At 38.5% G+C, this 25,244-nt stretch overlaps 1 protein-coding gene across 5 annotated transcripts in view; it reads left to right on the top strand.

Moving 5' to 3' along the window:
• Positions 1–12,132: 12,132 nt before the first annotated feature.
• pex5la (peroxisomal biogenesis factor 5-like a) overlaps positions 12,133–25,244 on the top strand; it is a 93,265-nt gene continuing 80,153 nt past the window's right edge. For all 5 annotated transcript variants that reach the window (XM_065955860.1, XM_065955862.1, XM_065955859.1 and 2 more), the window contains exon 1: positions 12,133–12,611. In XM_065955860.1, coding sequence (XP_065811932.1) covers positions 12,582–12,611 — 30 coding nt within the window. In that variant the 5' untranslated portion in view covers positions 12,133–12,581. The remainder of the gene's footprint in view (positions 12,612–25,244) is intronic.

Below are 25,244 nucleotides of genomic sequence, written 5' to 3'. Positions count from 1 at the left end.
GGAGCACAGGCTTTAATAATCCAACGACTGAGGTAGGGAGGGGAGATGTGACCCTATTTCTGGTGTTTAATGTGTGTGCATGAGAGAGCGTGTATGTGTGTGTGTTTGAGGAATGAAGAAGTTAATGAGGCATACCCTGAGTAGACATGAGGTATATGAGATGGTTGGAGCTGGGTTGTCAAGCTTCCATACCACCCTATATTTACTGACCATGCCTCACACTTGACAACATTTAAGACAATGTTTGGAATTTCTCTGCATTGCAAGTTTGAAAAAAGAATTGAATTAAAAAGGTAGGTGATGAAGGTATATTAAACCAAGAATCAATTTAGTGCATTATTTACTTACATATAGACAAAAAGAAGATTGCGGTACCATGCCATAGACTTGTCATGGTGATTCTCTGACAGTGATAGTTTAGATTCACTACCAAAATTGGACAATAAAAATTGTAATGCAATGTGCTTTATATAAAAAAATGTGTTCAGGCCCGTGCGCTTTGTATTCACAAATACATTTTTGTATTGATTATTTATTGCTTATAGAGCTCTCTTTTGCATTCACAGACTTGTGGTGTTGCCTCTGAGATATTTGCTTCGGGTTTAATTTATTTTCTCAAAGGGTTATTGCAGGTAACTTTTAAGAGTACGAAAAATTTCTTTGGAAGTAATTTTTTTAAATTCTCAAAATATGACTGACCAATTTTCCTGCGTATAACTGGGAATAATTTTAGTATAAAGCAGAGAAAATGTTTTTGTTTTTTTAGGTTGACAATATTACACATTATTCAGTGTAAGTGTGTAATTATTAACATCCGAAATAAAATATATATTTATACAAAAATCATGATTCATGCCATCTACACAGAATCATCTGTAAAACTTTCACTTGTTATAGTTGTACTTAAATAGGACCAATACATAAGCCACAAACACAAACAGTGCATTTATTTGCAAAATACTATATGGAAAACTACACTAAAAGATAGAGACAGCTAAAGTTGGGAACGAGCTACCAACTTTAAAGTTTTAACCTTTGGACAATAAGGGGAGTGTGAGTGTTGATATTATGAGTTTACAGACAGAAAATAAAATACTTGTTTGTGTGTTTATCACTGTAAGTCTATCCAGCTAATTATCCCGCTGTGCTGTTGTGTGTTAGGAGGTCACAGAAGTGTTATTGGCTGTCGTCACTGGGGGATGATCACAACATCTCGGTCAAAACACGCTGGGCATGAATCCAACCCTGATGGGATTTATGCAAGAGGAGAAAAAAAAGCAATATCTGATCCTTTGGGAAACAAAAAAAATCCCTTTTAGTCACGCAGGTTGCATATGAAAATTTTTGTCACTTGAACAAATAAATAAGCCAATGTGGAAGGGAAATCCCCATTAATAGGGTACCTTTTTACAGTAGAAATGAACATGTTTGCAGCAAGGTTCTAAAGTATTTTCCAATATGGCGCCTGCCATCGTTGTACTCAACCAATGGGTAATGATGTCACTGAGACTGCCTTAATGTTTCAGACCGTTATGGATTTATCATTCAAACTCTCCCAGATCTTATCCACGGCTCACAGTGTATTCACTAAAGGAGCTCCACACCCACAGAAGGGCGTATGTATGTGGGAGTCTCAGTGCTAGCAGGGTGTCTAATTAGTATCAGTGGGAAACTCGTGCAGTTATCATCCTACTGAGACAATTAACCGATCTCAGGCTACACACTCTAGATCCCAGTGTCTGTCTCATATCTCGTCTCATTTTATCTCCATCCCTTTGTTCTGAGGGTGTCAGGTTTCCATTCATTGCACTGTATGAGCAGATGAGACTGGAGAGAGGGAGCAGATACAGTGACAACAAACTACTCATACAGGGAGCATTTAACATGAAAGCCAATCTGATCAAATTGGTAAAAACAAATTGACATTTCAAGTAAATATGTGCCCCCTTTGTAGTGTAGTATTTAACATGCAGCGTGGCTGGAACAGTCCCAACAGGACAAATACATATTAGACAGATTTATACACTGGTTGGATGTTTCATTCAGTTATTGAAGGTGATGCACACAGGATTATACTGTTATTTTTTTTTTTACTTTGAACTTAAATACACCAATTGGCTGCAAATAATTCCAACAATCTAAAGCCCTTTATTCAAAGTCTAGTGTTTTGACTGCCTCAGTGCACTTTGTTTTATATGAAAGAGACCAGACCAAGGGCTGGAGGTTTTGAACATTTCCTAATAAATGTGGATTGATATCTAAACTATTAATGCTTACTATTTAAATATTAGCTATAATGTGGCTATAATTCTGCATTAATAGTAGAGTTCATTGTGCATTCACTCTTTGTTGAGCTAGCTAATATGTGTTTGATTAGGCAAGAGATTCAGAAAGACGTAAATGTCTAGCAAATCACATAGATCAAAGAGAACATCTCTTCAGAAATGGCTCCAATGATGCATTCATTTCAATATTCACAACATATTGCTCTCCCTGAAGCATCTACATTGTTCATTATGAGTTTGAATTACTTGGTGTTGAAGTGAAAACAAATGTGTCCTTTCATCCATTCCTAGAAATGTCATCACTCCACCACTGATACAGTATATCCATCATATCCTGGTCCTGTTCAAGGTCATTTAAATAATGCTTTGCTGTCACAAATATGTACTCCACAGTTTTCTGGTTGTGTTTTCTTCCATGCCGAGTGGCTCACCTTTGCCGTTAGGTAAAAGTATCCTAAATAAAATACAAAAAATACATATTGCTGCAGTAATTGACCATGTTGTCATAAATAGTAAAGTGCACAGATAAAAGGAAAGGTGCTGAGGGTCAACCTTGTTTGAAGGTGCTTGGATCTCAGCTGGCTCCTGAATGCAACCTGCTTTTGTTGACCACCGAACAACTACACACGGCAGAAGCAGGCAGCTGTATTTGCATTCTAAACAATCAGGGGGTAGTGATATCAAAGCACTGCAGACCCCTTGATCTACTTTTTTTATTCATCAAAAAATCCTGTATTAACCGATAAACATAAATACTTTTGCACATGAATATTCCCAGTTTGGTAAATGGAGCAGTTGAGCTGTTGTACGAGTATGTGTTTGCATTGGAGATGAATGGGATTTCTGTGTACGCCTCTTTTCATCTGAGGGAATATTTGAGAAACATGAATTATGAATCCCGTGCAGTGCACAGATAACCGTGGTAATGAAGCCAGCAGAACAACTGGATGGTCTACATATTTAAAGGGGCTACTTCCTTTGTGGACATGTCATGTGGGCATTAAAGATTCAGGCGTTGTGATAGCTTGACATTAGAGGGGAGAGCAGGGTGAGTGGGTTGGAGATGAGGGCATTATCTGGCAGGAATTATGGGACTGATGTTTGCGAGTAACTAGTGCAGGCAGGCCAAGGCTGATGTAACAAGCAGCAGTAGGCTTTACTGTGAAGTCACTACAATGCTTCTGCAAACACTTCAAAATAAATTGTTAATGCTGCACATTAAGAATGCTGATGTAGTCACATAATTTATGTATTAAGCATAGGAAAATATACAGAAGCATGTGTGTTGCGTCCAACAAACTAACCCACAAAACACAAAACTCAACCCTAAAAAAAAGCTAGTTCCAGTTAGACAGCCGGAAAATGTGTCTTTCCTCCAAATTGGTTTCTCTGTAATTACATATTCCTGTTTTAATGGGGCCTATTTTTCCACACTAACCAGTTGTTCTGCAACATTACCCTTACTTGATTTTAGTCTTGTGGTGCCAGGCTAGAGACTTGAATCAGGCTATTATAACATGCTGTTTAATCCTTTAATACATAATGGTTAATCAAGACCATTTGTTTCATCACACTTTAAAGCGGGGTCAGTTCACTGCAGATACTAATGAAGAAACAGAACACCACTTAAAGGTTCTGACTGTCTTAAAGACCACAAAGAATATGTCAACCTATCAACCCTCTCACATATGCACTGCACTCATGAACTTGTCTGGGCATTTCCCCAGAGAAGCACCAAGTGACAATGACAAAGATTGGATCAGCTAAACTGGACATTTAATAGACTTGATCCTGTAACACCCTTTTGAACAAATTCGAAGCTAATCTGTCATTGCATGTCATTGTTCGGAGCATTAGCTGTGAGCAAATAGTGTGTAGAGAACGTTGACAATTTCAGCAGTGCAGCTTCCTCTAACATGCTTCAGGCACGACCTTTGCGACTCTGTCTCTAATTCTATCCCTATGACTGTACCCTAACACTTATCAATTTCATGCTTCATGCCTAATTCAAAGCAACAAAGACAACAATTACCAGCCACATGGAAACTGCGTAGGACGAGTTACGGCTTCATCGTAATAGTCACCGTTGTGCATTCAAGGTTATTATTGGCATCTGTTCATGAGAAAAAACATTTGTTTTATTTAACATTGGCTAGACCACAAAACATGTTGAGGGCTAGCCCATGTTAGTGCCTTTGGTGTATAGAAACTGTGTTCTGGTCATAGAAATAAGCAACAGTTAAAAAAAAAATTATTGGCTGTTTCAAGGTTTTCTCAGAATCCTCAACGGCTCCTCTGACAATCTAGATGAAAAACACTCTGTTCTTGAAGAGATTTGTGACCTATTTTCAAAGTTGTGACTGTATTTTTTTACCCACTTACGCAATAACGACCTAAATCTGTGCAAGTTTTGTACTAAACAAAAAAAAGAACCACTTACTCATTGCTGGATGGAAACCACATTTTGTAGTGAGTGTACAATTGTGATGAGTTTTCAAAAATGTATATACGCCTTAAAACAGTTATGAATCAACACACTTTGCAATAGAGCTGGTGTGTTACTTAACCCAGGGCAAAGCAGAATCTCCAAAGGGAAGATGTTTGTCGGAGTGTAAACTGGTACAGAGTGTCTGCCACTCTGGATCATTTGACATCATTTGTTTGCTCTATTAACTTTTTGTCATCCTCCTCTTTAGTCTGTGTTTTGTTGGCTCACTGCTAATGACTTGTCCTCCAAACAGCAGATTAGATGTTCGCCTGGTACTTACACTGTGTGCTAAATCAAAATAAATCACATTTTGGCTGAGATAAGCGGATGGAGCGTGTACTTTTTAGGACTCTAAAAATCGGCTCTGTGCTCTCACACAGTGAGTCCAGGACAAACAAACAACACTCACCTGCTCTAATAGGTTGGTTTGTGAAAAATAAACACACTTTCAGATTGCTGCCTGACACAGACTGAAGGTCAGACTGCTCCCAAGCAAACAAAGCATGAAAATGACATCACTGAAAAATGGCCAGGACATGCTGTAAGACAGCAATTTCCATTTGAACATAAACAAAGCCACAGAATTGTGTTGACAGACAATCTGTGACCTTTCACTGTGGGTTGTGAAATAACTGTCACTCTGAAAATAACTTGCGGAAAAATGACAGCGTCAAGCAGTAGGCTCCTCTAGAAAGAGATGTGTAATGGACTTTATTTGAGAAGCTACTTTCCAAGGTAAAATTAGCATTAACTCTAAGATAAAGCTCTACTGTGTGTTTTTGCATTAATTACTGAACATAACTTCAATTATAAAAGAGGGAAAAAAAGTCCCTATGTGTTTTGCTTTTATGTCTAAGTTGAATGGCTGCTTTCTTTTCTTGCAGGAGTCTCTTTAGTCTTTCCCCGATCTGAATGAAAGCAGCTCTGAAGTTTCATGATACAGCCGTCAGCCAAAAGATGATACATGAGATAAAATAGAGATTTAAATTTTTAACCAGCCCATTTTTCAAGTGAATTACTTTAGGTATTCTGTCTGCTAGAATGGGCTCAGCAGACAGTATGTGCGTCTATATTCTCATCCTCATTCAAATTAACTGCTATTTAAAGATTGGCTCAGAGTAGCTATTTCAAAAATGTACATTAGGCTGATGAAAGATAATGACAGACTGAGTTGTATAGTGATGTGAATTCATGTGTCATGATTGGCCGGTAAAGCAACAGAAATGAACTCCTGGAAGTGTTGTTTTTTTTTGCACTAAAATTCCACTGCTGTTCAGGAATAAAATTGTGTCCTTTTTTCTGATAATCATGAACACTTATCTGAATTGGCACTATGCTCGCATCTTGAAGTGTGAGACTCTCAAGATAAAAATAAAAAGCTTGAATGCCGTTATGAAAAAACAATTCATACATATTGTATTTCTGATTGGAATACATAGTCATTTGAAAGATGTGTAAAAAAGCTTTAATCTGAACTGATACATTACTACAGCAAAGAGAAAATTAAGAGAGACATTTTATTGATGTGCTTTTTTACAATGAGAAAAAAATGAAGTACGTTTTTATCCCCCCCTTTAAGAAATACAAGGTCATTGACAGATTTACAGTACATGCTTTCTGGGACATGCATGTCTGGCATTCCTTTTAACTCTCCAAAAAATCAATGGAGAAACTTGTACTTACAAAGTGAAACATTTTTCATTCTATTAATACAGAGAATAATTCAGGAATAGCTCAAATCATTAGTTCCCTGGATACAATTAATATCTGTACAATGTGTCAAGACAATAGGTGTTTTTGTTCAGGAGACCCATAGTGTGCTTTATTCCCCGGGGACCTTTACTGTCTGCCCAAAATGTCATAAGAATCCCTCTCAGTTATTGATGGATCCTCTGTGCACCAAAGTGATGGACTGACTAACATTGCAAGTCCAAGTTTTTTTTTAAAATAAATCAAATGTCGTGCAAATAGTGGTTTTATGATATTAGACTTTTATATTGGCGATTGGGCATTACTTGAGTTAACAAAGCAATAATTGATTTCATTTTGATGACAAGGTTTGGAGGTGGCATTGTTGTGTACATATGACAAATTTGATTACTTTTCAAAATAAGTTATATTTGTAATAAAGGAGACTTCATCACATGATCATTTTAGGTCACAAAGCCAGACCCATTCTTCCCTGTACAATTATTTGAAATGTCACACACATTTTCAGACAGGCACTCTCCACTGATGACTGAAAATAACAAAAGATTTCTTCTATGTGTGAAAACTGCCATTTGTTTTGATGACTCAGTGCATTTCCCATGCAGTGCATTCATTTATTTACATCTGAAACACCATGACAGGGTTCATGTGCATTCATGTTTGTTCATTAAACATGGCTTTTAGTCTGGATAATAATGTGAGGTGTTTGGCATTTTCCTACAAGTTAAATTTATTATCCTTTCTTTTTTTGTAAGCATCACAGAGCCCATGTGTGGCAATATATACACATTCAACATAAGCCAATGACTATGACTATTATTATTTCTTTCGATGAATTTCCTTCCCAGCATTGATACAATTCAGCGGCTCTTTCTTTCAGCTGGTACATTTCAGGGACTGATAATACTTTTCAATTTTACTCAAATAATTTGTCTGTCAGAGAGAAGGCTGTCTGTTGATTGTGTGGAAAATTAATTCCTCTCGTCTTAACATGAATTTGATCCTCTCTGAGTCTGTCAACACAAGGAATCATAGTCAGATGTAAACAGCTTAAAATAGACATGTGAGCATGAATGTGTAATTATTATTAATTGATAAAACAGGAGGACAGAAAATAAAAGAGTGAACATCTATTGATGTACAGCTGGGCAAATGTATGTGGGTGCATTTCTGGTAAACAATAGGGGGATGGGGGGTTGGGGTGGGGGGGTAATAATCATTTCTTTCATGCCTGGGGCTGGATTTGTTTTCATCTGGTGAGCCATGACGGACATCAAAACATTGTAGATGGACAGGACTGCTTTGTTGCAGGTATTTTTTAATACATATTACTTAGTGAGGACCTGATTCACTGTAAGAATTATTTGCGGCCACAAAAAGCTCCATAAAATGAGGATCATTTGCTACTTTCTCATCTTCTTAATCACAAGACATACAGCATTTATGATATTTAGGTGCAAAGATGCAGTTTGCTCTTTTTTGCATCTAAATGTGGATATACGTTAACTGCACCTTAACTCTGCAAAAAAGCTGCACTCTCATGCTGACATCTATATGTGGACCATTTTGTCCACATATAGATGATAAGCTAGGAGGGGAGCAGAAACTTTGTCAAGTTTGTGAGGCCAAACTTAAAAAAAATGTGTGAGTTTCAATGCTTAAAACAAAGCATCCTCCCTGAATGGAGCAAGCAAGTAAAATGTCAAGGGAAAAACCCACTCACATTCAAGTTATGCGTAACAGCTCCAAGTGAAGAGCTGTTGACAGCCCCGGACTGATTTAATCCATGGTTATAGTAATAATAGCATTTGAAGGTTTGTACCTTCTTAATTTACATATATACACATATATATACATTTATATTTTTTTAAGTCATACAGAGTTGTTTTCCTGATCACAGAAAGTTTTTGAGTGACATCACTTATAAATACTGCGGCGCAGTTACCACCAACTCTCAACATACAGCAGTGTTTCCTTTCTAACTGGGCTGGGCTGGGCTGTTAGTGCTGGTGTTTGTGAATTAGACCTTTACTGGAATAAGGCTGATTTGCATTGAAAGGGTGGGATTTGGAGACAATTGAAAGTTTTTGCTGTTCATGAAGTGAAAGATCCAAAATAATGAAATATGATACAATACAATACAACATGATATGACACGCTATGCTACGATACATTACACCTTATAAGTCCCCCTGGGAAATTTTGTCCTGGACTCAAGCGCTACAGCCCATAAGCTTCCTCCACTACCTATTTCTTGATCGTGAGTTAAGTAGAACAGTAGACTCACTGATATTATTTCCTTTGCTTCAGATAAGGAAGCATTGTTTGCAGTTACATCATGTTAAAAAATACTTCTGGGCAATGATGTTCATACTGTCACTTACACTCTGGTTTGCCATCTGGAGCTGCCAGTAGAAGTTGCCCAGTGCAGCTTTAACTCACACACTAGTGGTAAAATTTGACCTGAGAACAGTGTAGCTGTCCAGATGGTGATCCTCTGCTACTCAACTCCAATTAAAAAGCAGCTGCGAGGTAAGAGAAGGGTTCACATGCAAAACATATGGTGAACTTGTGAAATCATGCACTGTCTTTATTTAGAGGAGGTAATACCATACACCCTGAATGTATCACCACAAATTGCTTCATTACTGCCACCACAGAGGTTATTTTTAAGAATAGATTCAGTTATGGATCAACATAATGAAGAGTGAACTTTGTAACATGTCACATCACCTATAAAACATTTTTAAATATGATATAATTCACTAGCTTGTAAACACAGTGGAGTATTAAGTATATAAAGAACCAGATTAGACATTTCCTGCAGGAGTGACCACAAACATGGCTCCAATTAAACTATAATGTTAATCTGAAACCACTGGATTATGACAACATTCGTTTAATAAAAAAATAAAAAATAAAAGTTTTAAGAAGAGTCAGCATAGTACAGGATTCTTTTGATGATGGGGACTGTTGTTCTGTTCTTCATCCCATGAGCAGGGCTTAGACCAGAAGAAGTTGACAGTGTTGCTCTGTAGCACATCTTTCTGAGGATTTGGTGGACTCCATGTGACATACAAATGGCATACAAACACTAAAGGTCTTTCAAGGTGTCACTGCTTTATTGGTAACTGTAATTGCTTACTATTAAAAGCAAAATCTTGAAATAGTGGACTACATCATATACTGGTTTATCTGCAGCTATTATTGACATGGTCCTCTATGCAGGCATGTTGGTTGCATTTGCTTATTGTGCTGTATTTGCTTGTTTTCCAGGGAGAAGTGGCAGAAATCCACAATGTGGCAGATATTTTAGGCCACTACACATATTCCTTTGCTTGTTACCTGCATTTCGACAGGCTTTGATGTCTGACAGTACGGGCTCAAACATTCCCTGTCTCACTGACAGTGAAATTATAGTGCTGCTGCCTGGCATGATAATACCCTCATATGTTGACAGTACTTCTCCTACTGCGTAAGAATCTTTGGCACTGTGGTTGATGCTACTGTGTCGTTCAGGCCATTAATCTTTGATTAGTTTGGTACACTTTGTAGCGTCTCATCCCTCAGTGAAACAGACTGCAAAGGGACAGTGTTGTCTTTGCCATGGCCTTCAATGTGATCGGGACCATGGATAAGTAATGGCCAGTGCCTTTCCTGATGCAAATTACACTTTTTCATAAGGAATCGTGACATACAGTATGCAACGCCTTACCATTGCCACTAGAAGCTAAAGACCAGTGGTGAGCTAGAATCCTTGAATGCCTACCAGGTACATAAGGCACCTCTAAAAGGCCCACACTCCCGCTAAACATTGGCTTTTTTAAGTGTCCCTTGAAAGTTACCAGCTGCACTAGAATAGAATAGAATATTTATTTATAAAGCACAATTCATTACAGTTAAGCCACATCACTTTCTCTACATCTTGCAAATTGCTGACTGCTGACCCTATACCACAATATACAGTTTAAACCAAAGATGTATTCTCTGTTTTTAACCAAAAGTGAACTGTCACCCAATACTCAGTTACCCTACCAGCTATCCAAGGGTCTGCTACATCTAATTGCCTTGGTCTTTGGTTTCAGTTCTCTAAGTCCTGCAAAGGTTTTCACTAGAGTCTGTCCCAATCCATATTTTCCTTGTGCTCTTGGTAAAAAAAAGCTCTAGCTAAGTCTCATGTCTCATGTTTGTGACTTCCCCCACTAACTTAGAGATACTAATGGCCCTTCAATTTAATTCTAAAGATGGCTTTTATGCTTCTAATTATTAAAATCTACCTCATCAGCTTGTTCTCATCTGCCATTTTTCTCCTCAGCTGGCTCTCTGACCTTGCTTCTCTCCCAACTCTAGCTCCTGCTCAATGAATGCTGCTTGTTGCCCTGCTGGCGTATTTCCTTCACCACATCCTGTTCTTGTCTATAATATGCACCGCAGTGGGTGACCTGTAGACGCCTGGAGAGATTTTTGTACCAGAAACCCACCACCAGTTGATCTGAATTGTTCCCTCTTTCTGTGCTTTGATAAAGAACTCTGCTGTTTCCCCTCACCTCTGCATTAGGTCTGTAGCATTAACATTTCCTGGCATGACTTCACTATAGTGTTGGGATGACACCATGTTAGACAAAACTGCTGGATCGCACAGCTTCTTTGTATCTAAAAATGCTATTTCATTTTTAAACTTCACTAAGCTACTTGTTTTAGCTCTTAGATTTGATTGAACACCACTTAATGGTACTCAGGTATTCATGTCCATCTACATTTTTGATTTCATTCCTTGACATGTTTGAGTAGAAGGACACCAAATAAAAATAATTCCCTGAAAATGTAGAGGGTGTCTGTCTGTGTAATCTGCCCAGGATTATTATAAGTATCACTGACTAGAATATATTAATCTAGAAATGTACCTTAAATGGGTTATGCCAAAACGCAAAACATACAAGACTGGAGATTAAAAAATTTTGAGAAGAAAATTATTTTAAAAAATTTCATTTATTTTTCTAATTTTTTGTAATGGCATTTGCAAAAATGGGTCTTTGTTAACACGTGACTGATGTTGATGCTTCAATACCACCCATTTGTCCTAGTTCTTCAGAACAATTAGGACTTGCACAGTTTTGATTATATTGTTCCCTCTAATTGGACAGCTGGGAACAACAACTCATTTGTTTTTGGCATGCAGATATATCAGACTTTTTTAGACACATCATGTGCTGTGCACCGTTAGCTTTTAGTTAATTAGGAAATTGCGCAGTGGGCTTATTGCATAATAATGTGTGAGGGCGGATCAGAGCTTTGTTACTTAAGTTGCCAAAATGTGTGTATGTTAAACTACCTTAAATAGATAAACAATACCAATAAATATCTAAAACAAATGACACAATAGATGTATATGTTGTTTTACAGAGTGATATATCAAATACTTGCAAAAATAATATGGGATAAATTTCATAAACATACAGGCACTTTTATTTGTTTTGGGGGTTTTTTGTATAGTTTTTTCCTCCCATTACAAGTGTGACTGAAATGTTCCTGTGTGTCTCCTTGTGGAGTACGTCAGCACCGGAGGAGGCACCAGAGGGCTGGGTCAGGGGGAGTAGTTAGCAAACAGGGAAGAGGAGCGCACTATAAGAGGGACTGAACACCGGAGAGCGTCAAAACATTTAGAGCACAGCCGAGAGGAGGAGAAGAGAAAGGGCGACAGAGGCGAGCTTAGAGACACTGACGAGAAGACAAACGATGTAGTCAGGATGAAGACTTAAGTCACGGTGATTTTTCTTAGGATAGGACTGCAAGACTTCTTTCTTTAAAGCAAAAACACAACCCAGCATCGCACACTGTAAGGAGAGGTAAAAGTGAAGTCCGACGTCGCACTCCTCCTGCGCCCGGCGCGCCTCGGTGTCACGGCACAGAGAAATCCTGGATGAGCGGAAACTGTGAACTTCAGCACCTGAGGAGAGGACAGCTCCCCCGTATGTGCTGCTCCTCCGGACCTCCTGTCCCCAAAACCACCGCCAACACTTCCAGTCTCACAGGCTGCCTAACAAGTCTGGAAGAAGTCTGAACAAGATCCACTGACGGAGAGATCCGCTGCTGACTGTATGCTCAATATGTACCAGGGGCATTTACAAGTAAGGAGGAAGCTTCTCATTGTTCATTCATTGTCCATGAGAGGAAAATGTTGTTGTTTTTAGGTTGAACACATGAAGTGATGTGAACAAGGTGCACTACCACACGCAGCTTAGTTCATGTCAAGGGCATTTTTAACATAAAGGATGTGATGTAATCAAGCTTATCCGAGGTAATAGATTTCGTTGACAAAGTAACCGCGCTGACAACACAAACATGCGTGAACGGTCAACAAATGTGTGTCTTTTTATGAAGCGACATCTGCTTTAATCAAACACAGCTGAAGAGACATCGAGCCTGGGATGTGTCGGCAAAATTGAGGGGACGGGACGAGTGGCAACAATGAAGTCCGACAATAACGTAGCCCACCGTTCGTTATCAATAAAAACAAAACAAAAAAAGAAAAAGCTAAATCATCGAGGAAAAAAAAATAAAGTTAACAGTTGCGCAAAAAATCGCACGTGCAGGTGCGTGAAGGATGTAAACAGGCGGTTTGCACAGGGCAGTCCTGACACTGAAAAACACAAATCATTAGTTGCTTAACAAGCCCACTTATGTGCTCGTGACGTCACGCAACATGACGTCAGTTTTCTTGCAAAAAAAAAACAAAAACAACTTTCTGTTTCAACACCAGTGGAGACTGAAAGTCATCTAAGACTCCAATACATGAGAACACATGAGGCAAGATGCTGAGGGAAAAATGGTCAGTCGCCCCCACAATGCCTCCGTTTTTCTTTTTAATCGTGACCACAACTGCTCTTCAAAGAGAAGTACAATATAATCTCACTTTTTCACAGTGCAGAAAACAAGCCTCTGTGTTTCATGACAGACACTTCTCTACATTACAGTTGTGGACTGATAATAAAAAAGATGTTTGACAGAGATACTTCAGCTCCCAGACTTGATTATGTAATTAAAAAAAAGCAGTCCTGAGTCAGGACTCCTGAGCTTTAAAGACTAAAATTTAATATTTCATGACTTATAACTGAATCAGCAGTAGTCATTGAAAATGCATGAAAAGGCGGTCTGCAGTTCTTGTTTGGATTTCCCGAGATGTGTTTGTTCGGGGTCAGTAAAAAGGCTGTTTAGTTGTGGTTTGTAACATATATATCATCGAAGATTGAACACGTTTTACCTTTATGTCACATGTTTCATCCCATGATGTTTTAATAATCTCACACTTTAAATGTTTCTCATCTCATGCATGCGAGTCATAACACTGTGCCTTTGTTACGATCATAAGTGAAACTAGATACTGCTCCTTTAAACCAAATGGGGCTAATTTAGCAGCAAATCCACAGCAGATGCTTTATCTGTTGTTATTGGATCTTTTGCAGTGACGCTCGCTTGCGTAACTGATGCATTTATCTGGATGTTGAAGACACTTCCTCCTTGAAGTGTTTTCTTGTTTATCTTCATGTGTGTATGAAATCAGAGCTACCTAAATGTGTGAGTTATACAGCCAGATTAGAACTGATGTTTCCCCTGTGGGGGGACGGGGTGGGGTTTTTGTTTTCTCACAGCAGTTATAGAGACATATTCATGAATATTTTCATTTGACATAAATCACAGACAGTTGAGAGTAATGTACACACTTTTGATGTAGCCTAACGCAGTCGCCTAACGTAGTCGCTCATAATCAGAACTATCAGATGTCTTTCCCCAAAGTAGCTTCACTTGTAAGTCCTTCTTAAAAACACAACTGTCATCCAGAAAGATTTGTCAGCTTATGGTTTCGCAGCTCTGGAAGCAGCTAACTGTAGGAACAAGATATAGGGATGTCCATTTTCCCCCTCTTTTCTGTTGTAGTTTTGATTTGTCGACCGTCTCGTATCTTTGTGACCTCATGCATTTATTCCAGTGGTTAATGTGGCTGTATAATCCATGAAGCGTAAAGTATTTCCATGGGATGTTTGCATAATGGATCTGCGGAGATACAATATTGGGAGCATGATCAAATATCTTGCCGCGAGTTTCATGAATGATGGCATACTGTATCTTTTCCTCAAAGTTGTCTTAGTATTTCATGGCAGAAACAAAATACTTAGATCATTATTTTTTGTCTTAAAACCCTCCAAAAATGAATGAGTGAAAAGTAGGCAGCTGCCTGCAATTGCTAATAGATTTATTTTGTGCATGATGTGAAGTGTGCGTTGTTCCATGTCTGTGAGTAGAAGATGGCCTCACTGAATCAGGTGTTAGGGCAGATTGATGCACTTTCAGATGTGTGGATGTCAGCCTCATTGCTTTTTCTTTGAAGGTGCTACTGAAGCTGCTGTGAGGCTTGCTGACTCAGCAAGGCCGCTCATCTTCATCAAACAAAAGCCAGAAGACTCTTATTTTAGCCTTATCATTGTATTTATTTTTTGCTTTGATGTTATATACATAGGACAGACCTTGAGATGTCTTTTTCCAGGATTCTTTCCCATAGTGTTTTGACATCACAGGTTACAGCATAATTGTTTCAGAGGTTTCCCTTGTTTGGTATTCATGTTTACAGTGAATGTAATTACACAAGCTTTTGTACTCCGTCTATAAAATACATGCTGGCTTAATGAAAGTGATGCTCCAAGGCCTTTGCATATTTGCTCTGTTAAGCACAACATGATTATATAAATTCATTACCATATTTCAAATCCCCTGGGGGATAACTTAGATGGAGGCAATCGTTGATCAGAAGTAGATCAAGATCTCAGTCGTTCACTTCATTTTTTCATTAAGCTCCTGATTTATTTGGCTGACAGAGTTTTTCTTAAAAGGTTGTAGTTCATTCATCAAGAGGAATTACCATTTGATAGAAGGTTTTTTTCCCCTAAAAACTAAAAAAGTTGTTGAGGTTTTGATATCTTTGTTTGGATTTATGTTTTCTTTTTGAAGTGTGTTGTTAGTGCATCACTTTATGATTTTGGTTTCTCACCATTGTAGCCAAGGCATGTCAAAAAGACAATATAGCTGTAATAGATTATTGTTGCTGAATTTCCAGTTCCCTTCCTAATCTTACACCATAGACCTAGATGTGATACTAGGTCATTAAAATGCAGTAAATTTGCATTATCAGATGTGTTACATGAAATGCTAAACACTCCACTACAAGTTGTGATGATTTACGTTCACAATCAATCACAATCAATGTTTGAAGTAAACAAAGTAGTTATCAAAGGTGAAACCAGCAGTAAAATAATCAAACAACAGAGAGAGCAGAGCAATCAACACCCAGGTTGACGGGTCGTCTTAACACCAGCAGGGGTCTACGACAGTGTTCACCTTGCTACACAACACCTGCGCTCATCAATCAATCATAGTCGCACAGTCGATCATTCGGGGATGTTGACCTCTAAGAGGCTTCTCTCTCAGCTCCAGGCATGACAAAGGAGCCCTGACACCTTTTCTTTTTTTTTGCACAGAGGCTGTTTTAAAGTCTGCATGATTTAATGAACCGTGGTCTTGATTAAGAGTCATTTAATAGGCCCGACTATTTCAGGAGCAGGGATAATGAGTGAAATCAAGTGGTAACCGGCTGGGAAAAAAGCTCCACAGACAAGCCTGCTCTCATTGATGGTGAGGCAGGGAAGGAATCTTAAAAAAAAATGTCTACAAGGAACATAGAGTGCAAAAGGTGGATCAGTCACTGTATTTGAATGTCAAGTCAGAAAGTATTGAGACATTAGTTCAAAAGTACAGTCACCCCGAACTGCGATTTTAGGAGACTGAATGACTGGGAATCTTTTTGTCTTTAACCTTGATTTCTTGATTCTTGATTATTAATTCACCCAAACATGACTACAGAAAGTGTTAAATGAAGCGCAATTCCCATCCTGTTTGGCCATAATTTGATTAACTTACTTGTTTATTTAAAGCTTGTACAAACCCATTTCAGTTGGGTAATGGTAAAATTGATATTCTGTATATAAATCTAAATGTGGTCATGTCCCAGTGTTTTATAAAAGTACTGTGCATGCTGCTTTAAATAATTATTTGATTGGCACTAGTGGCAGGTTTTAAATCTGAGCTTTTCCACAAAAAGTGCATTGCAGAGAGGCCATTATTTCCATTCAATAGAAGGGCATGCACCCCAAACTCACCGACCTTTAAAACATACAGTCAATGCAATTCTGGTACGGATAAGAGGAAACTGTTTTGATGGCGCTATTCTAACCCGTTAAATTATGTTGGATTAATTCCTTTGTTTTTCTTTGAATATCATTTGAAAACTGTAACTATACATTCAGTTTCAACATTCAGTCCCCCCCCCCCGCCCCGGTTGTGTAGTTTAGGCTCTGTAGGGATCTGAGCAGCTTGTGTAGCTGGTAAAGCGGACTAGAGGGAGACTTAAAGGGATTTCAGCAGATATCGGAAGCAGTTTTCCTGTAAGCTGACTTGAGAAGACGGGTTATGATCTCGCCAATTTAGCATAGAAAAGTGGTCATTTTGCCATTTAAAGTCATCTGCACCCTCTCCTATCACCCACCCATTCATCAAATGAAATTATTGGAATAATGTGAACATCAGGGACAGATGTGGGTGTTAATGATGAAATAGGATGTGAGAGACTGCTGTTAGGGGAGTGGAACGTGGGAATAAAGGAATACAACAATCTCAGCACAGTCAGACAGCTTATTCTACTTATGTATTCTATTGATCTTCCTACCTTCTGACTGAGATGGTGTTTAGTATGTCAAACATTTTGTTTTAGCTCCTTATAATCAATGTTCAACAGACAGACTGTGTGTCTGTGTACAGGTACTGTATGTGTGTGAAACAATGCCGATCATTGCTTTCCATTTGGGGAATCTAATCCAAGGTTTAGACTTTCATTTATGAGAAAATTAGTGTAAAACTGTGAGTGGATTGAAATGATGTTTACTTGTTGGGAGGTACTAAAAGTGCGTAATACTTCTTCACAACTTCATAACCTTTTTGACAGGGAATTATGAGCCCAATTAAAAATTAAGAATTAATGTTTAAAATCATTAATCAGTTAGTTAAAGTATAATTTTCCGTCAATAACGTTACACTGATTTACCATGGATTACTGATCGATGCCCTGCCAAAGGTTACCACCATTCAATGACAAGAACGATCTTTTTACATACTTTACAGAGCGACTCCATTCTACTATTGATTATTCCAGTGTGAGTCAGATTATAGATTCTCTGTGGTTCTCAAGTGATGCATATATATATATATGACAGAAAATAAACAGCCAGAAGCCCTCAGGATAATATAAGTACACTGTTAAACAATCAATGTTATAGAAAACAGTAGGGAGAGTGCAGCATTATCTTTGTCTTAGTTTAGTTAAATTAATTGCTTGATTAATCACTTATAAATCAGATTTTAAACCCGTAAATGCATGTTTGAACATTGAATTACTAATCGGGCACTTTTTGGAATTTGCAGAACAAACAGTCCTGCTATTTTTTTTTTTAAATGCAATGTTTACTTCTAGAGGAAAAAGGCCAATTTGCATTGGATTAGTATTACCTCAGGATGACTGGTAATTTAGGAATTACCCCCCTCAATGTCAGTGTTTGGTGCGGTGCATTTTCACAGGATAAACAAAGCCTGTGATTTACTCCGGAGTTGAATGAAAACGTTGTGCCGCTGCATTACAACCACCTTGTCTCTGAGGGGAGCATCATACAGCCCGCCGGACATTCATTAGAAGCAGACGTCCACATCCTGTACACTTATAAAAACAACGATCACTAACAACACGTGAGAGGAACATTATTCAGTCTCCGGTTATTCTGTTGATTTTAGTTTGCTCCTTCTTCGACTCAGTTTCGCTACACAGAAACAAGATAAACAAGCTGGAATTGCACCTAAAACCTTTGTTTACAATGTCCAGCTAAGCCTCCACTACTCTCCAGCGGAGGAATGGACAGAAAAAAGCTGTGGAAACCTTCTTTAAAAAATAAATGTATTGCCCAAAATTACTGAGAGGCTGATTTTGAATGGGATTATTATTGCCAGAGGTCCTCTGTGTGTGCTGGAATATGGTAGGTAAATTGTCTTTATTACAGACATGGTCAATTTGCACAGGATTGAAAACACTCATCCTCCGCAAATTTTACAAATTAGCAGAGGTCCACAGGTAATACTAATCCCGTGCGAATAGGGATTTAACCACATTTTCAAATTCTACAAATCTTATTATTAAATTATCACCATTATATGATAGAAAATGTCACCCTCAGCCTCTTTGTGGTAAGTATTGTAAAGGACAAAGTGATACATACAAGATTTGTTTAAACCCGAGATCACATAGGTTTATTTTGAAGTAGTTTCATCAATATCTTATAAGATGACATTTTGGAGGAACAAAACCTTCAGCACTGCTGTGTCATGCTGTATGCAGACTTGTGTTGCTGTTTTATGCTTAGATAAACTCTCTTTTGGGTTTTGACAGAGAGGGTTCACAGAGGATAAGTGCTCTCTACAACAAGGCAGAGCAGCAGATCACAAGCCTCGCACAACATTAAGAGGTCTCAGACTGAGTGTCTTGTGCCTGCATTGGTCTGAACTACATACTTCACACAAACACACAGTGGCGCATACTTTCTCAAACAAGAAGTCTGTGTCTGAGGAGGGATATAATCAATGTGCTGCACCAAACTTCACAGCTTTGCAGCTCACTATCATTCCCTATGTTGGTGGATTTCCTCCGGGTTATCTTTCTGCTCCAAGTCTGTTAACACGGCAACCCTCCCGGACCCACAGCCACAGTCCCCAGAGGTACTGTACAAAGCCACATTCTTCCTCCTACAAAAAGTAGGACAAGCTGCAGCATCTTTGTTACCAGGAGCAGAGGGCCGTGCAGGAGAATGGGTAGACCATCCATCTCTCTCTACCTAACCCATTCATAACAGTCATCCTCCAACTGGGAATTAATTTGCTCCAGAAACCAGGCGCCTCAGTTTGCGAGTGGAAAGAGCATGTGTTTGGTCCTCCAGGGATATGAGCTATCATGGATGAGAGATGTGGGTAAACAACTATGCACTTCGACATGGCAGATTTGTGCTGGATTATCACCAGAATATTTAAAGGGTCTGCCCAGTGATGAGTAAGTGCCACCCCACCCCTAATGTATCCACGCTGATTTATATCTGTGAAGCTACATCTAATATATCATCTAATCTACGGAAAAACTGATTTATTTTGTTGATTTTTGGACTTTACATTTATTCCATACTTAGTTGATAAAAACAAAAAAAAGGTTTTTTTTATAGTATATTAAGCATTCACTTACTGTCAAAAGCCAGCATTTTTTAGGAACCCAAAGAGAAGTCTTAACATCTCGTCATCTTCAATCCAAAACCCACATTGACTGAATTAACAGTGGGGTTTTGTTATTGTTGTTTTAGATAGATTTTAGATGTATCTGAATTTCTCTTGGATATGGCCATTTTTAGTCCGTCATTTAGTCCACGTCTTTGATCTACATCAGCAATTCATCCAAAAATGTTATCCTCAGAGGAGGAATCAAACCCATTTTGGTGATCAATTACGGTACTTTTCTCTTGGTAAGGGGTTCTCACACTGACAGCCACTATTTTTGAAGCACTAAATTCACTGGTACGGCTGTAAAGTTCATCATATTTTTTGTTCTTTTAGTCCAACTTCAACTTTAGGCTTTGCTGTTATCACAAACCACCTTCATTTTACTACTTCAAGAACAATAAAATCCCCCAAACACCTAATCCTCAATTATTGTTCACGACAAGTCCACAAGCTAGCAAATCAAGTCAACATTTACCTAAACGAAACCACCATTTTTGCAGCTTTTAGCTTATATTAGCTAAAGAAAGACTCAGTTTCTCTTTTGTGATGATTGCACACAGAGCACACACAGGGCGGGGTTGGTAGAGAGACAGATTTTGCCTTTCAATCATTTCATTTTGCCAAGATAAACTGACTATCTTTTTTTTAAGGCTCTTCATGTAGTAATTACCATTGACATTTAGAGAGAATTCAAACAAACAAGAAAAAAGCTGAATAAATTCTCCACCATGTCTTTTTTTACTTCTAGGAGCTTTGTGGTACAACTGTTGACCATGTTGATAAGCTGAAATCACTCCACTTATCAATCTCTATTTGCAAAGTGCCAACACATAACAAATGTTATCTCATGACACTTTACAAAAAGAGTCAGAGAGGTCAAAGACATACTCTTTCTTTATATTATTTACAACGCCACAAAATGAAGCCACCATGAGTGCAGCACCAAGTAAAATTTAGCAAAGTAGCTGTGGCTAAGGAAAAACCGTCTTTTTACAGGCAGAAACCTCGGGCAAAACCAGACTCATGCTGAAAAGCCATCAGAGCAATCTACTCATTCGGACTCTAAATTTAAATATTTATGTGAAGCTTAAAACTAATTGAATCACTGTGTCAAAATGTCATATTAATGTTATTTACGACTTATTTCTTCAGTTTCATTTGATTTTCAAAGCTCATAGTAGAGCTTATGCAGATGAATCTTGTCATGTTTGACTGGCTTTGTACAGTAAACTGAGATTGGATAGTGAGGACAGATTTACACATCAGCAGTAAAGTATACCCCTTGGTTGCTGGTAAACACTTCCCTCATCATGGCTCATTCTGTTCACTGTGTTGCTGGGTGAATCTGTCTTTTTCCCGCCTCGAGCACAAGAGATCCTCATATTTTGATTTGTCGACTCCCGACATCCTTCTTCCTGATTTGAACCTTGAAACTGAATCTTCCCGCTCAACCCTCAGATACAACAGCTTGTCTTCCTCTCAGCGATTTTGGCAGATAATTGCAGGAGAATGCTCTGCAAGAAAACCAAGCTCTGCATATTCTCACAGCAATTAGCTTGTACTGAAAAATACCAATTACCTCCTTCTCATGATCACCACTAATGACAGTCTCAACACTCTGCATCACAGGCCCTGTACTTACAGCTGAGCACCAGCAGTTTACTTCAGGGAGAAGCACGCCGTTTGCAGAGAAGTGATGAAATGTAAACTGAAGCCGCTTTAATTTCCCTTGAATTTTCGGTTCATGCGGCAAAAAAAAAATCTTGCAATAAATGAATCTCTCCTAAGCTCTTCTGTGTAAGAAATAGGACTCTTTAATGTTATTTGTGCACACTGAATAAAGGATGAAGTGTGTGGGATAACAAGGCTATAGCTGAAAAAAATTGCAATATAACCGTTAGAGTTATATAGAGGCAACAAATAGAGGCAGGAAAAATGTAAATATATAATAAATTAAATATATAGTGTTTTGCGATGGATGCATTTTCTGCAGTTGCTCCTCTTAGGGATATAATTTGATCTCTCCTCCTGCCTCTCTTACTTCCTTTAAGTGCTTCTCAAATTCAGTCTGCTTGTACTCCAGTGTCTGAGCACCAGAACTTTCTGTATGAGTTTGTCTGTTCTTACGGTGGCGAGAGGGGGATCTGCCGTGTGTTGCTATAAATACCTATGAGCCATGCAGTTAATGAATTCTCGGGCAGAAGTTGAGGGTTGGGCTGCAGAGTGGAGCACAGAGAGGAGCTGGCTGTACAGATTGGATGTATGCTGAGCTCAAGGGTATACGACCAACTGAGAGGTCTGAAGTCAGAGCAGGTCCAACTTCTCACCCTGAGCCGTCCCGCAGGCCTCTATATCTGACTCCAGCTGCATGTGCATCTCTCTTTGTGTAGGTAGAAGCTAACGGTTTGTGTTTGCATTTCAAAGGTGCGCATAAAATACCTGCATCTTTTCTGTGTTCATCTGTATGCTGTGAGCGTTCAGGCATGTTCACACAAGTGTAGGTAATGAGGAATGGTTTGGCTGCGTGATTCAGATTTCTGCACATGACAGAGGCTGCAGCAGAGTGCCAGAGGAGAGGTCAGAAGGCCCTGCTCCCCCTGACTCCTCTCCACACATGCACGGAATGAACAATGCTTTTTGGCAGCCCAGTGAATGATGATACATGCATGTTCATATTATGAGGCAAGCATCACGACCTTGCACAAATCATCAACATGTCTAATAAGTCTGCTGGAAAAGATTATACGTTTCTTCCAGTGTTTTTTAACAAAGATTTCTGATTTTGTCTTGCGTTTGAACTAGTACAGAACATGTTTTGGTGGATGGGGAAAGCACCCCGCTTTAGTTGTTTCTGTGTAATGTGGTGCTTTATCTGACAATATGTTATCATACAAGGAAAAGTCTGCCAGCAGAAATTCCATGTCATCTGTTTTTGTGTGTGCATGAGTTATTTCAACTTTACACGAGAAGTTCAGTGAGATCGAGACTTCTTTCACAGTTCAGACCTGAAAAACTAAATAGTTTTTACAGATTATCACAAAATAAAAGTTCAGTTAAACCAAACGTACATCACACAAGCACACATATATTGTAACAAATAGTTAATGAAAACATAAAATCAGTTCTTTCCACTACAGAAGATTCATCATTTTGAGTCACACAATTTGAATCCGTCTTTGTTATCGTTTTTTAATGCAATATGTGTAAAGCATTTTTGTCAGCTGAGGCTGTCTTTTAACATGCTATACAAATACATTTGACTTGATAGATGTTGAAAGGTTAAAAAGTACATGACAAAAGTTGTGTGACATGTTTTTATAAATAGCAGGGTTTAATACTAATGAAAAAATGTGATTATTGAGAAACACAAATATATGATTTCTCTTTGTCTAAACTGATTTTGGATCAAACTTCAAAACCCTAAGACCTCAACATCCTAGACACTTGCTGTCAAATACACAACTGACTTAAGCCTGATCTGACCGAAGAGCCAGGGTAATCAGAGTAATGTTTACTATAATGAAAAAGTAGCCAGTTTTAGAAGCAAAACATTCAAACTTGTGAAGAGAGGGTGAGCGACCTTGAAGGAGATGAAAAAATGTTTCAATATGATGTGACATCTAAGTCATTTGGCAACATGACAGAGTATGTATGAGCAGTTGCTAAACACAAGAATACAGTAAAGTAGACATAACAGCAATCTCACTTTATGTCCCTGTTAGAAAAGGAACCTATTTCTTTCTACAACCCTCCTCTCCTGTGGCAAGATGAATGTTACTCCATTGTGTTTTCCAATTCATTCCTCTCTCAGTGTAATCCATCACTGACGGAGAACCTAAGAGAGGAGGTGTTCCTCTCTGTCTGTGACACAGTCTGGATCTGAAGCCACAAGTATGTGTGTTGTTCCTGGTTTGCTGGCTATGGGAGTGTCTGTTTCAAGTTGTATGTCACAGTTTGTTACTATTCTGGGCTGTTCAAGCTCTCTATGTGTGTATGTGTCGGACCTTCACAAACTCTGAGAGACAGTGATTGAATCAATGCATGCCTCTTTTCCCCTGTGTGACAGTTTATAGACATTCAGAAATACAATATACAATAAGGAGTTATCTAGTCGGTTCCTCAAGCTGTCAAAGAAAGTGCTCTTTTCCCTCAGGGCCTATTTTATTCTGCAATGGTCTGAAGTTTTGTTATGCAAGCAAAGTAACCTTGAATGCAAGTGCAATGTTCAACAAGTAATAAAAATAGAGAAATTCACATACTCCAAGATTCTAAAACGGAAAGAGGCAGCCGTTATTGACTGAAGTTATTTTGGTTGTGTTTTTGTGGATGGATATATTTAGATGAGGTCTATACTTCTGTGTTTAGGGGATGGCATACATTGAAGGGGAAAACTACTTGTCAGGGCTATGGCAGCATTTAGAACCTTTAGTCCAGCAATCATGAAATTATTTTGGCATGTCTTACGCTGGTTTGGCTTTTTCTAAACCAAACCACACAAACATGCTGCCCCTTCTGTGTGTGATTTTACACCACAATCTGGAATCAAAAAAACGCTAAGTAACAGTATCACAGCTCTTTTCTTTCTGCAGGCCCACTCTGTAATACTCTGTTACTACCTCTACTGCTGGTTTATAGATGGAACTATGTAGATTCCCCCCAAACTCATATCAACATATCTGGGTAAGAAATGGTTGAATGTTTAGAAAAGGAAGGGGAGCTTCTCCTAGGTTCATTTAGAGTTGAAACCTTACTATAAAGATTAATCTCTATACAGTTTGTCAATGGTAGGCAAGCAGTTGAGATTCGAGTTCTGTGTTTGTGGTTCTTAAATCGGGCCAGCAGCCAGTGAGTATTTTCTCAGGCTTGGCACTGATGTTTTGTTTGCAGCTCAACTGGAGACTAGTTTAAACAGTACACTGGAAGGTCGTAAAAGAAACTTGTGAGCAGTCAGACAAAGAAACACAGCACTTGTGAATATCTTTTAAATAACTTTCCAAAGGGCAGAAATGTCTAAAAATGCAGGCACTGTATATAAAGAGAGAGATTTAAAAAAAAAAACAGTAAAAACAATAAATAGCACAAGAATATGCTTAAAAAAGAATCTAAACTGTCTCTAAACACATCATTGTCATAAAAACTCACAAAGAGACATTTCCAACTCTGAGCAAAGACGACTTAAAAGCGTAACCTTTTTTTTACTCTCAACATTTGTGGATACCTGCTCTTCCCCTTCACCTTTCTAAACCTGGAGAACGCTATCACGTCAATTAAAGCCCGTCCTCAGGCTATCACATACCCCAGGATAGATAGATCTGTGAATGACCTTTTCTGTGGCAGCCTGTCTAACAGTA

The sequence above is a fragment of the Labrus bergylta genome, chromosome 6, assembly GCF_963930695.1.
Source record: "Labrus bergylta chromosome 6, fLabBer1.1, whole genome shotgun sequence".
Taxonomy (NCBI): domain Eukaryota; kingdom Metazoa; phylum Chordata; class Actinopteri; order Labriformes; family Labridae; genus Labrus; species Labrus bergylta.
The sequence above is the reverse complement of the archived record's forward strand: the minus strand, read 5'-3'. Positions and strand labels throughout refer to the sequence as shown.